We start from the raw sequence: 14,400 nt of genomic DNA on the forward strand, positions 1-14,400 counted from the left end.
TTAAGACCATTGCCTTCGAATCCATTTGCTTGTCTGTTCTTTGATCAGAATCTAATTTTTCCAAAGTTCCAACCACATGAGGTTCAAACTCGTTCTCCCAGCCTTCATAAATATAAATTCCACATCTGTCACCAGTACAACCATGTCGACATAATATGCATTCCAAATATCAACATCATTCGGCAAACGATGTCCAATCATTCCTATACATTCTCTCTCCTTCATCTGCTTTGAAATGCGTCGGAAAAAAAATACAAAAAGAAAATTACGATCAAGTACCAGAAAGAAGTGACTTCCAATCTTATCGACCGACCACGTTCCGTGTGGTTCTAATACGATATTGATTCGGTGTGTCCCATACGGCTGACCGAGTCATCGTCACATCCAAATTTAATATATTTAAGTACTAATAATATATTTAGAGGTGTACTTTTTTGTCAAATCCAACCTCAGCTTTCAAACTTGGACTATAAACGGCAGTCGTGGGTCCCTCCTGACTGTAGAATCTACGATAGATTGTGGAGATATCATTGTCGTACCATTTATGATAATATTATACTAATATCATCAATGACAAGAGGCCAGGTTGGATCAATCCGCGTCAGCTTCTGATTGCTATCAAGTCCAGACTTTTTTTAAAAAAAATCAAAACTCAAATCAAAGCATGATCTCTATCTGTCTGAAAGTCTAAACATTCCCGTCATCTCTTGACTCCTTCTGAGTCCAGCTGAGTTGTTCTCAAGAGGTCCTGGGCTAAAAACAGACTCTAGTTGAATCCAGCTATCATGTCTTAGGTCCACCATAAAATAGAAAGTGGAAACTAAATCATCACAGTAAAACCATATCCAAATCCAACTCATTTGGTTCGGAAAAAAAAAATTATTTTTCGTTGAAGTTTAAAAAATAAAAACTAATTTTTATATAGGAATAAGTTTTTCTTGCACATGCATTTATGGAAAATATAATTCTTTTTTTTCAAAAATAACCTTATTTAATAGCTTATATATATTTTATTATTATAGTTAATTTATTTTAAAAATATAAAAATATTTTACATAATTTCTTTTCAAAAATAGATGCTTAATAGACAAAAACTATTTCAAAAAATATATTTTTTATATCATGTTTTTATGATTAATCAAATATATCAAAACCACTTCTTCATGTATAATATAATATACCAGGCATCAACTTTTTATAAAGCTTATCTCAATAAAGTAATATTCTTTTCACAAACCAAACGAATCTATTATTGTTGAACTAGCTTGGATTATCTATGGCCGTCATAATTAAGATGAACTAAGACATCGATTGATATTTCAAAAATGAAACATCAAAATCTTAGCCCCATATAATAAATCTAAAATTAACAGCCATATCAAAACATTATTTAAAAAAATTATTTTCAGTTATGTCAACCAGTGTATTTGAGCCGGAATCTAATATTATTTCAGTTACATCAACCAAGATGACACAAATTGAGATATTACTTGGGGTGAAAACCTTGGTGATGGGTTCGGATCAAACTAATGGGTCTCTACTGGATCCAAACCCAACCCACCAACATTTTCTCTTTACGGCGGGCCCTACAAACACCGAGTCCACAGTCCACACCGAACCAAACCCACCATTCCGGGCCCCACATCCATGAACAGTAACTCCACCGAGCATACTGCGGGACCCACCTGTGCCCCCCAAGGTAACGGGTTCGCGGGTTCTTCTCCCCCACCCGCCAACCGCCGTGGAGCGGACGGCGGGGCAGAACGGGAAAAAAAGCCCGCCAATTGCCCGCGGGACCCACCCTGCATTGACGCCGAGGTTCAGTTCTCAGCAGCTACTCGGAAAAGAAGAACGGAAAGAGTCTCGGTCAATCACAGCACAGACACAAGAAGAAGATAATAAGCAACAAAGAGGGCTTGGACTCCATTCATATATACGTCGTCGCCAAACCCAAGAGCAAAAAAGTCTGGGGTCCGAGATTAGGGTTCTTGTGGAGGGGGAGAAGAGAAGAAGAGGAGAAAGATGGGATGCGTTTGCTCGAGAGACACGGGGGAGGAGAGACGGACTCTCTCCTTCTCCGATATACCGGCGGCGGATCGGTTCGGCGGAATTCGGAAGAGCGCTTGCGGGAGTTATGATTCCGGGGAGCTTCGGATCAACCCGGCGAAGGCCGGAGCTGGAAAGGTGCTGCCTTTTCTTCTTCGTTGATTCATTTCTTGTGTGTGTGTGTTTTTTTTTTTTTTTTTTTTGGGGGGGGGGGGGGCGGGAATTGATTGGATAACATAATTAGGTGTTAGGTTTTGATATATATGTGGTGGTCAAGTTCGAGGGTGATGGTTTGGGATTTGATGGCAGTGTATATAAGATCTGAGCTTGAGGTATTAAAAGACTGTGATCGAAGTGAAAGAACAGAGATGCAACTTTGTCTGCAATGAGAAGCGATTCTGATAATGCATCAGATTTTCTAGAGAACTTAAAAGTAATTAAACTTGAGGACCTTAGATGATTTTAGGAGTAAGTGGACTGCAATACGAGGAAATTGAGTTTGGTGATTTGCATATGGAAGGTGGTTTAGGAGTTGTCCCATCACGAGTTTCTATGCTGTCATGACCAAGGAGTAAGTGGACTGACATACCAAGTATGATGCCATATATTGGTAGATGGGTTTGGTTGGGGGTCAGCAAAAATCGCAGTTTGTTTGAATATCTTCGTGCATGCAAGGAAGGCGGGACTGCCAAATTTGGGCAGTGAGAATAGAGTTCAAAGAGTAACCCTAAATATTTCTTCGAAGGAGATAGAATGAGTTCAATGATTAAGCAACTGAATAGCTTCTAGATAACCCATATATGCATTCTTTTTAAATTTTCTTTTTTTTTTTTAACTTTTTTGAGAAGAAAAAGGGAGGGCGACCCATCTGCAGTATAATTAAACAGGTCAAGATTTTTGGGGATGCACACCCCAGAATCAAACTGAGAACCTCTGGTTGCTAAGCAAAGGGGTGTGACCACTAGGACAAGGCTTGGCCTAAAAAGTCACATTTATCATAACAGGGTTGGATAATAGTATTGACTAATCTAGGGTATACAAAATGAAATTGTAATGTCCTCTGAGTTGTAAGCTAGATTCCGCCCTACAAAAAGTTGAACATTTGCAATATGCTAAGATTAGATTGCTCCTTGAACTTGACATAGTTCCCCATTGCTCAGATCTGATCTTGAAATCATGATGCTGACATTTGCTTTCATGCTCCATTCGTGGATCTACACAAGTTAAATAGCAAATAATACCAATAGACTTAGAGCAGTACAACCTTTAGATTATGGCAGTGGTGGAGCGAGAACAGGAAGAAACTGGTGACTTATTAATGGATGTGGGTGTAGTTCGGATCCTAGGGTTGTGATCGAAGCAGTTGAAGATACATCATACCTGGTGCTTCAGTGCTTGTAGGGGACTTGACGCAAATTATGCGTCAGCTTATGTCTTTTGATGGGCAATCAGACTATGCTTTACATATTGGTGAACATGTAACAGAAATGTGTAATCTCACCCGTATTGTGTAAATTCTCATATCCACTAAAAAAATATAGTGGGATCATGAAACTTAGCTTATTAAGTTGATTATGTGTACACTTTGGTATGAAGCATATGAGGAACTTTTAAAAGTAAGCAGGGCTATAAAAACTAGTAAATAATGACCAATCACAATTCTTTCCTTGATGAGGTTACATTAGTCATTTTGAATTCTTGATGGCTTTGTGACAAATTACTGAATTTTTACTCTGAAGAAAACTGTGGTAAGGAAAATGTGTTCTCATGGTGAAGATCACAAACTTAATCTCTCTCTCTCTCTCTCTCTCTCTCTCTCTCTCTCTCTCTCTCTCTCGTGATTCAGGAAAAAGGGGATTGCTATAGAACTAAGTCACACTATGATTATCACTAAACATCAGAGCTCAATCCATGTGATTGTAATTATGTATGGTTTCTGAGGTTTATGGAAGACATGCTATCATAAAGAAGCCATCTTAGCCAAAGATGCCAATCAGCAGTCTTAACAACTTTCTAACAATCAGTTTTAGAACTTCAACTAAAGAAGAAATGCTTCTTTCAATTCTTCAGGGTTGCAAGCTTCACCTAACAAAAGATCTAGTTAACCTTAACATGGAGTGACATTTTTTGCTGAATTGCCATTAAACCAATCTCCTAGCTGTTAGTATGAGGTGAAAGTTGGCAACAGTATTGAGTAACCATGCACCTGTTGGAGGTTTGAAAAATTTAAATGCGGCAAACAGAATTATTTTGAAGCAGAGACTAAATGAAGCAAACACATGAGCATTATCTTGGTACGGGACAGTGCGGTGCAAGTTCTACTTGCAAAAAGTAGCTACGAATCTGGTGCCTAGAACATTTAGAGGTGAAGATAAGAAAACACTTAAGGCTGTTGTCTCATTTGTGGAAGACCTAATATATGAAACCAGAACTAGCTGCACATATGCATGAGACAAACATAATATATAAGGGTATGTTGAAAAATCTATGTGGGAATAATGTTTATATAACACGCAGCATACCTCTGATATTTGCCAAATCGTGTGGTCCACTCACAAATCTATTGTACAATATTCCGTGCTTTTGATTACTATTATTTCCCCATTCTCTTTTTTTCTTGCTTTTATTTATTTTTTTATTTTGGGATTGAGCAAAGAGAAAGTTTATAAACACTGACTTATCTAAGAAAATTAGTAACAGGAGATATGACTCCAAATTCTGTGCTGCAGTTGTAAATGCTGTCAATGATGCATTGAAGTTGATAATTCGAAATGAATGCCCAAATAACTGATTTACTGTGATATCTTATCCAAGTCCATATCAGAATCTTGAGACCACCTTTTCAAGTTGATTCCTATCCCTATCATCTGTGCATTACTTCTCTTTAGCTGCCAGTAGCATTTTCTTAGAATTTGGAAGAATATCCACCTGTCAATCTAATTTTACTTTTGGTGCAAATTCTTGAGCTTGTAAATTGATTGTATACTTTCTGTTATTTTCTTTTCCCTTTTTAACTATCATATCATGAATAAGCTGTCACTTTTGGTTGAATATATGTAGATAATAGTTTTTTTCAAATGGTAAAATTTGTTGTAGTTTATCTGCAAGCACTGATGTCAAACTGCCAGTGTTTCTTAGGTTTCAGAAACAAGTTCAGTTTTGGGAAGGGCTGGCATTGCGGGCCTAGAGAGGGCTGTGGAGGTCTTGGATACCCTTGGGAGTAGCATGTCAAACTTGAATCCTAGCAGTGGATTTCTCTCTGGAATTGCAGCTCGAGGAAATAAAGTTTCAATATTGGCATTTGAAGTTGCAAATACAATTGCCAAAGGCGCTAATTTGTGGAGATCTCTTTCAGATGAAAGCATCAAATTCTTAAAAGAAGATATTTTGCAGTCAGACGGAGTAAGAAAACTGATTTCAGCGGATATCAATGAGCTTCTATGCATTGTTGCTGCTGACAAAAGGTTGATTCGAGGATTAAGTGGCACCAGTGTGGAAGTTGGATACATGTTTTTTAAATTTCTGTATTATGTTGTGCTTATTATCCTTATAATATTTTGCCAATTTCTTACTGTAAGTTCTTTTTCGACTATAACAGGGAAGAGCTTGAAGTTTTCTCCAGAGAAGTAATTCGATTTGGGGATCTTTGTAAAAACCCTACGTGGCATAATTTGGGCCGCTATTTTCAGAAGTAAGATAATTTGTCTTTGTTGTTCAATTGCAGCCGAACTGTAGTCTTCTAATGTTCACTGAATTACAATTACTAATTTGAGATATATGATACATATTCAGATTGAGTCCAGACCTTACACCCCAGGAACAATTAAAAGCAGAGGTAGAAACATCCATGCAGCACTTGATACACCTGGCTCAGAACACTTCTGTAAGTATATTTTGGAAAATCCTTTATTAAAGATAATTTCCTAGTGACTTCTACATAATTGCTACAGTGGATGAATTGAAAATTGTGGTATCAGATGACCTGCTTGGTATTTTATTTCAATCTCTCCCCTCCCCCTGCCCTGTTGATTGCATGTTTTGTGTGTCTGACTGTGTCCTTAAATTACTATTATTTACTTCAGCTCAAGTATATAAACTTGTGGAAATTTATTTATGAGGAATGATTTTATCTCCTTTTTCTTTTTCCTTGTTTTTTGTCTGTCTTTCCTGGATATCAATTTTATGTAGAGCATGGTCCTCTGTAAAGGAGAACAGGTAACTTGCATGGTTAGTGCATGCACCCAGTATTTGCTTTCTGCATGTGGACTGCTAAGAAAATATAACTATATGATCATCAGATTTAGATTGTTATGAGTTGTCTTCTGTGAACATAACTTATCCTACATGTATAGGAGCTCTATCATGAGTTACATGCGCTGGACAGATTTGAACAGGATTATCGAAGGAAGCTTCAGGAAGAAGAGTCATTGCCTGCAGGTAGGCGAGGTAAGGCAAATGTTTCTCTTTTTTCTTTCATCAAGAAGTATTGTTTTTGTCTTTCACCCCTCCCCCCTCCCTTTTTATACCCAGCATGGTTCGCTATACCTGTCCGAATCAGATGGTACGGGGCATACCATACCGTATCATACCAGTTTGGTATCGGTACACAGTACGGGAGGCATACCGACACTCGGTATACCAAAAAGACCCCATTACCGTACTCTACCGATATAGTACTAGTATGGCACCGGTATGGGGTCCGGTACTAAGACGGCGAGCCTTGATACCTAGCAATGGAAGGGAGGAAGAAGGAAGGTGGGGGTAATCACTAGTAACTTCTTTTTCCTTTCCAAAAAATTAAATAAATATGAGAATAAAAGTCCTTCAAATTGGTATTTTTTTCTCTTCAAAATGGTGAAGGAGTCGATTACTATCATGATCAAATAATATAATAAGAAAACATTTCAGTAACTGTTGAGAATTGGTAGAATAGGATTTTGGTTATTCTGTGATAATAATATTAATATGGTTATCAAAATCAGAACCTTGAATTTGCTCTGTTAGTTAAACATATCTAGAGATCTTAGAGGGCTAAAAGTCAGATCTGCACCATCCAGTCATATAGGAATTACAACTGGAAGATTGTCTTGGTTTGTTGAGAATGTAATTACCCTAATAAGGAGTCTCATAATGCAGGCTAGGAAATTTAACAGAGAGGATGGTGGCTGAAAGCTTCATATTGCTTTCATTTGTCTAAAAAACAACTGTAAGTGATAAATTAAAGAAATATCATCCTTACCCTGTTATCATCTTTGGTAGCCTAATAAGGCTAGAGGTTTATTAGAAGAATAAGTGAGTAAAATAATTCATCTCATATTTAGACAAATTGTGAACTAAATCTTGGCTATATTCTTGGGCAGAGATATTTTAATTAATATACCATCAGAGAATGACATTTACTGTATTGATATAGAGCTCACCTACAACATTTTATATTCAGAATATTAGCATTTTACTAGGGACTATGTTGTCTCCACATTTTATCTGATTGAAAAGGTATATCCTTGTAAAAAGAACTATAAATGATATTTATTTTACATTTCTTAATTTTATAATTTGCAATGCATGTGCTGGAACTTCTGACTTTACGTAAAGTAATACTTTTTTTTCCAGTTATCCTGATAACTGGACTTTGTTATTGTAGTTCACTTGTAACTCATTTCTTTGTTTATGGCAGAGAATCTTATGATCTTACAAAGTGAACTAAAACGTCAAAGAAAGCTTGTGAGGAGTTTGAAAAAGAAATCCCTGTGGTCTAGAAATTTGGAGGAGGTAATTAAATAAAAGAAAAAACATAAGTTATGTCAATGAGGTAACTCAATTCTCAATATGGTTTTCTCTTGATTTCGTTTCTGAAGCAATAACTAATTTTATTGTTTTAATTCTCTCTCTCTCTGTGTGTGTCTCAAATATATAGCAAATAATGCAGTACACAAGAAGAAGCCTTTTTCATTGTGATACTTGACATTTTATATTTCTCTGATGAGGTAAAACACTGTGCAGGTAGTGGAGAAATTTGTTGACATTGTCGCTATTTTGCATAAAGAGATTTTGGAGAGATTTAGTAATACTGGTATGTGTTTTGAAAGTCACTATATGCTATATCAATTATCAATGCAAACACTGCTTGAACAGTATATTTGAGTCGTGCCTCTTTTGATTCTTCTTACTGACTGAGGTTCTGATTTAGGACTGGAGTTCTCACCCATAGAGGGGGTTGATACCTGTAGAATTCTTCTGGTTAGACAGAAAAGAATCCTAAATTAACATAACCATAACCATCCAGCCTTATCCCAGCTACCTGTGTTTGGCTGTATGGTTCCACATTCTCTGATCATCCCAATTCCTCAACCACATTTCAAATCATTACATCGGTGTGGTCTGCTGCTGCATATGACCCAGTACAATACTAAGTTCTTAAGAGACATAAGGGAACACTGAGATGTGTCATGAATTGATAGCCTCTATGTGGATACATATTTTTACATACCAATTACTCCAATCAAACAGTTTCTCTCTCTCTCTCCATTATCATTTTTCTGTAAGAATATAATGACAATTTAGTCGTGCCACTTAGAACTCAAGTCTGTATGTTCATGGTCATCATATACTCAGATATATGTCCATATCACTGAATCTATTGTTGAGAGTTTGAAGAATTTGACACTCTGTTCCAGTGTCATTTAAACCCAATTAGTTTTCAAGCTTCACTAGTTCCTATTTTAGTGTTTTGTAAGTTGTGACATATCTATTGTGTTCCAGTCGATTGTTGTAAGTTCTTTCTTAGTGTATATGTTTTATATTGTAATAGATTATACAAAATGATGCTTAATCACAAATTGATGCAGCTATCAGCATGCCTGATCCTACATAAGGTTGTCCGTTCCACTTACTGCCCTTTAGATAGCAATATGGTATGTAACAGAGTTCTTTGTGAAACTAGAGTGAGGTTGGATGGGCTGCAGAAGTACAGTAGCATCCATATGGCAACAGCTAACATTGATAATTTTCACATACTTGAATTAAACTTCTTACTCTTCCAGATGTTATCTTCGTTGCGCTGTTGACATACTTGACCTATTTGTATTATAGCATTAATCCAGTTTGAAACACTGGCAGCTACCATCTTGGCGGACAATGGTCCAGCTCAAAATCAAAGATTGGGTGTTTCTGGTCTTGCACTGCATTATGCTAACATCATCAATCAAATAGACAATATAGTAAGTGAAAAAGCTTTTCTTCATGTACCGCAATCTTGTTCTGTATCTGAGCTCTTCCTCCTGCTATCACAAAAGTTACTTTGCATTTGACATTAATAAATTTCTCTCAACTCTGTCATGTCACATTAAACTGAGATTTGCAGCTTACTGAGGATTTTTTTTTGATCGTGTCTTGATGAATTCAAGTATGAATAATCATCAACTGTCTATGGGTGGTAGGTCTCATTCAGTATCATCCATGAGATGACTGTAGACCAATGCTCTGAAAAATAAATTATCTTAAATCACAAGAGATTTTGATTGATGTTGAGTCATGAATCTCCACCGTTATTTCAAAGATTTAGTAAATTCTTTATAAAGTAATAAACTTCGTCAACTTTCTCAATTTCATAGAATACAAGGTTTAGCTCAATTGCTTAATGTTTCAAGCTTCCAACTAAGGTTTTATTTGAGTTATAACATTAGTTATATTCTAATGTATCAAAATATAAAAGGCACATACACCAAAGAATATAATCTGAGATAATGGCCTTTTTTGCTTTAATTCACATGAAACTTGTTTCATTCACCGGTAATTAGACTCAGGTTATCTTATATCTTTATTGAACTGCATCTGTTTTGATGACTTGTGCTATATAATGTAAATCAGGTTATTTTATAATTGAAACAAATCAAGTAAAGTTGTAGACGGATTGATATATGAATATATACCTTCATTATATGCATGTACCTATGTATATGTGTAATATGCATATATGAATGTATGCATGTATATGTCTGCATACTTGGATGCACTTTTATCATAATACTTAACAGAATGAAATAGTGGACAATGCACTATTAAAATTTAGAAGTTCTAAAAACTGATCAAAACAGCACATTGCAAAGAAGAATTTAGTAAATTTTAGGAAAATTGGAATTCTTTGTGTTCATATCAGATCAAGATAACTATGTAAGGCACCTAAATAATATTATATGGATTTTGTTTGTCTTGGTGATTACATGACCACTACCTAGCATGCTGTTTTACCGATTTCATTGATGATGGAAACAAAAGAGACTTCCTCTTCAAAGAGTTTAAAATAAGTACAAGATGCCTCAATCTGTTGGGAACACAAAATTGAGTGTTAACACACCCGTATCATTGAATGGAGCAGGAAGGCCCCACCCTTCCCTCCCTCTTTCTCTCTCTGCGCACGTGCGCGTGTGCAAGTGTGTGCGTGCATGCTAAGAATCAAGACCCTCCTGAGCATATGCCCTTCTTATGTGTGAAAGCATGAACTATGTAAACATACTTGTGCACACCTCAGTTATGTACCTTGAAGTGTTAAAAATTAAGAAGATTGCAACAATCAGCTAGTACCATCAAATTATTTTGTTTATTTATTCTTCCTCTTGTACTTTGATTGGCAAAGTAATCAAATCACATAGAGTTTTCAGTAAGAATTTATAACTTTCTGGCTTCAGTTTATACAAGATTCTGTTTCCCCTCTCTGTAAAGATGTATGATTTACCTCAAAATAACTGAACTCTGACAGCGAAGCTTCTCATATATTATGGCGAATGTTAGTATCTTAAAAATTTCATGTCTTTAGGCATCTAGGCCACTTGTCCTTCCATCAAGTACAAGAGACTCTTTATATCATGGATTGCCAGCTGGAGTAAAGGCAGCATTACGTTCCCGCTTGCAAGCATTTGATGCCAAAGAAGAGGTATGTTTTATAAAGATGTTAATCGTCTGCAAAGAATAGGCCTTCAGTTTTTCACTCAGTCTTTGCCTTTATCTGTATGGATACATGCTTCAGGTATACTGATTAACCAATAAAAATTATCCATTCTAAAGATTTTATCGCTACTTCCTAGTATTTTTTAAATGCATATGATAAAATGTTTGGCGACCAGCTTCATTGTCCTTATGCACCATAAAGGCCCAGGAACAATCAATTAGCTTGGTCAAAGGTTTGGTTGGCTGTCAATTTCAGTAAGAAGCCTTTCAGATATTTCTATCATGTTAAGAGTACAATTTATACATAGAAATTTGAAAATGTCATGAAAGTTCATAGAGAATCAGAAAAATTGAATTAGGACTATTAATGGCTGGGCTGGATTGAGCACCACAATGACCTGGCCCATGGAAAACCAGGCTTAAACTCAGGCTTGGACTCATATTTTTAACTGAAAGCCAGATTTGGCCTGAAAATAAGGGAACCTGATCTACTCCAGGTCAGGCCTGGCTGGCTTTTCAGCTCAAAATAAATAAGGGCCCTACTAGGGACTGGCCCATCCTGACATATTATGCACAGTCAGGTTGGGCCCTGTCCTGGGACATTTTGGGCTTGATTCGGGCAGGTATGGGCTCAGGCCTGTCTGGGCTTGCATCTGGCCTAGGTTTGATCTGGCCAGACCTGGTCCATTGACATTCCTATTGAGAATCAAGAAATTAAGAAGAAATTAGCAGAAAGTCAAGTATCATTGCATGACAAATTCAGTCATGGATATCTTCTAATCAACTATTACTAACATCTAAGCAAAGGTCATTGGATTACTTTAGTGAAATGCGCTTTTCATTAAGGTAGTAATCATGGGGTGGTGGACCCAAGCTATAACTTGCATAACAAAGCCTTTTGATGAAATTCCCTTCTTGGTTTTGCCACAGTTGCCTGAGGTTTCATAAAGCATTACGGGTTATTTTAGGAGCTTAGCTGCTGATATTTATTACTGATTTTCAAAATGAACTCTATAATGAACTAGTTATTAATATGAATCAAATGGAAGGCTGATAATACAAAAGCTAGCTATTGGATACTTATGACGAGTCTTCTTGGATTGCAATCCATGTTTGCTCTATAGAATGCCATTAACCAATACCAATTATGGGGGCTTCATGTTGGATGTATTGCAATTGGCATGTCTGTTTTGGAAGCACACACCATTTTCATATCTAATACAAAAAACTTGGCACCCATAAATATCTTGATAATAATGCAAATTTTTTTTCCGGAAAAAATTTCTTTTGTACGGTGTGCCCACCGCTAGATAATGCAGAAGGGGTCTTGCCTTGCCTATTATAGATGTTGGTGACATGAAACTTTCTCGGTGTGAAGTTTCATAGCATACTATCTGTTTTTATAATGATAGCTCTAGATTTAGAATATCATATAATGTCGAAATCTTAGCACTTAGCAAGTTTTTTGGTTCAATAATCCCATCATGAGTGTCATGGAAACTACTAACCTGTGTGTTTGTATTTAATGGATGCATGGTAATGCTATAGAATTTGCATTTCTGCAGTTTACTGTTGCTCAAATCAAAGCTGAGATGCAGAAGACTCTCAAATGGATCTTTCCATTAGCTGAAAATACGATAAGGTGGGCATATTAATGACTTTGGCAAATAGTATCTGTAAATTACGAAATATATTTCTTATGCACTGTCTTTCTCAAACCTCTGCTTGCCTTAATTCTATTAATCTCTTGCAGACTGCACCTATTCACTTCTATTTTGTTACTCTTCTTTTTCGTTTGAATTTGACAGAGCACATCAAGGTTTTGGATGGGTCGGGGAGTGGGCAAATATTGGGTCAGTATGAGGCCAATTGCATCTTTACCTTTACTTCTTTTTTTTATTGCAATATTTTTTTTCATTAAGAAAATTGATAGTAATCATCTTATAATTATATTTGGAGTTGAATCTGCTTTTTTTCAGTACTGAGGTTAACAAGAACCCAGCACCGGAGCTAAACATTACCCGCATCCAGACACTTTATCATGCAGACAAGGAGAAGACTGACCATTACGTTCTTGAACTAGTGGTATGGCTTCACCATCTAGTGATCCAGGTGAAAAATCGGGGGTATGGGTTCAAACCGTTGCAACCAGTTAGATGTCAGTCCCAGAAGGAAACATCATTACCACACGAGACTAAGCAAGATTCATCCCGGGCTTGCAATACTAGAGCTTATGATATCCTTCAAATTTCTGAAGAGGAAAGAGTGTTGTTGGACTCTCTGAGATCGAACAGAATGATGTTGGGGAGAAGCAAGAGCTTGGAACTTGTAACCAGGAAAGATAAAAGATGCCAAAGAAACAGGGGTTTGAGCAGGAGTTCTGGACATTCTCCTGTCAAGGAATTCAGTTTGGCGCTGGACTTGCAACTTGAGAGGACGAGAGTCTTGGATGTAATGGATGGGATAGGTACACTGGGTACATTTCCTACTGCACCATTTTATACGTAACTCTTTTATTATTATTATTTTATAATCTAATGCAATGGGTTTTCTCTCTAATTTTCTCGTATATATCTTGAGGAAACCTTTATTTTTCTTGTGTAGATATTGTCTGAGAGATCATGTGCATGAATTAAGAAAAGTAAACAGTGTTGTGCTCGAGGAATATTGGGTAGCTTTTCTTTGGAAAGAAAAGAAATATTGGGTGTCTTGATTAGAGAGATGATTATAATCATCAATTAGGTCCAGGTGTATCTTAATCACATATTATCATGTACAGCTATCGTAATTATATATTGCCATGTACTTACTCAGATTGGAATTTGAGACCACTCATTTTGACAGATGAATGCTGATCAGGCTACCTGTTGTTTGACTAAATTTAAACATGACAAAAGATAAAAATAATGTCATCTATGACATAAGATAATTTCAACTAACAGATATGGGAGATTGAGACCATGATTATGGAATCATATTAGATCATCTGCATAAACAGAGCACTAGGCCTTGCTTTCCACTTTCCTCTCCCTCTGTATTGCTATCCCATTGATATGAAACTAGTCTATAATTATTTGTCTGCAATTAGAGGAATTGTATTCTACACCATATGCACCATGCCAACTATAGATGTTTTTTTTTGTGTGGCAGTGCACCGAGATGAGCGTTTGATAAATGAGGCTCACATGAATGAGCATCTATGATTGGGATGCTGTACTGTTACATGGTGCATATGGTATAGGATATAATTTTTCTTACAACTACCTTATGGGGACATATGAAAAAGTGGAAGGCCTTGCAAAAGATTAAAATCTTTTTAGCAAGACTTGCATGTTTTAGAAGCTCCTGGGTACAAAATAGCTGGCTCTAATGGGTAAAATCTCAACTCGATCAAGCCACTATGAGAGT

The 14,400-nt window shown here is 36.5% G+C and overlaps 1 protein-coding gene across 9 annotated transcripts; it reads left to right on the forward strand.

The window, feature by feature from the left end:
• Window positions 1–1,727: 1,727 nt before the first annotated feature.
• LOC103706343 (protein PSK SIMULATOR 1-like) lies at window positions 1,728–13,835 on the forward strand. 9 transcript variants are annotated; one of them, XM_088712286.2, is made up of 13 exons: window positions 1,841–2,184; window positions 5,185–5,510; window positions 5,645–5,737; window positions 5,839–5,929; window positions 6,399–6,492; window positions 7,724–7,818; window positions 8,050–8,119; window positions 9,139–9,266; window positions 10,862–10,978; window positions 12,558–12,634; window positions 12,801–12,845; window positions 12,972–13,468; window positions 13,597–13,835. In XM_088712286.2, the coding sequence occupies exons 1-13, from the start codon at window positions 2,023–2,025 to the stop codon at window positions 13,605–13,607; spliced, it is 1,806 nt and encodes a 601-aa protein (XP_088568412.2). In that variant the 5' UTR covers window positions 1,841–2,022; the 3' UTR covers window positions 13,608–13,835. The 9 variants fall into 9 exon arrangements, with proteins under 9 accessions (XP_038973945.3, XP_008788629.4, XP_088568412.2 ...); XM_088712287.2 differs by having other exon boundaries at window positions 12,972–13,459; XM_039118017.3 differs by lacking the exon at window positions 13,597–13,835 and having other exon boundaries at window positions 1,728–2,184; window positions 5,175–5,510; window positions 9,166–9,266; window positions 12,972–13,551.
• Window positions 13,836–14,400: the final 565 nt, after the last annotated feature.

This window comes from Phoenix dactylifera, chromosome 16, assembly GCF_051530095.1.
Source record: "Phoenix dactylifera cultivar Ajwa chromosome 16, Ajwa_hap1_PhDact_Kaust_v1.1, whole genome shotgun sequence".
NCBI classification, from domain to species: Eukaryota; Viridiplantae; Streptophyta; class Magnoliopsida; order Arecales; family Arecaceae; genus Phoenix; species Phoenix dactylifera.

Coding starts and splice junctions, on each gene's coding strand:
- LOC103706343 (XM_088712284.2), top strand. CDS start 2,023: ATGGGATGCGTTTGCTCGAGAGACACGGGGGAGGAGAGACGGACTCTC. Junction 5,930..6,398: donor ACCTGGCTCAGAACACTTCT/GTAAGTATATTT, acceptor CTACATGTATAG/GAGCTCTATCATGAGTTACA. Junction 12,846..12,971: donor GGGGAGTGGGCAAATATTGG/GTCAGTATGAGG, acceptor GCTTTTTTTCAG/TACTGAGGTTAACAAGAACC.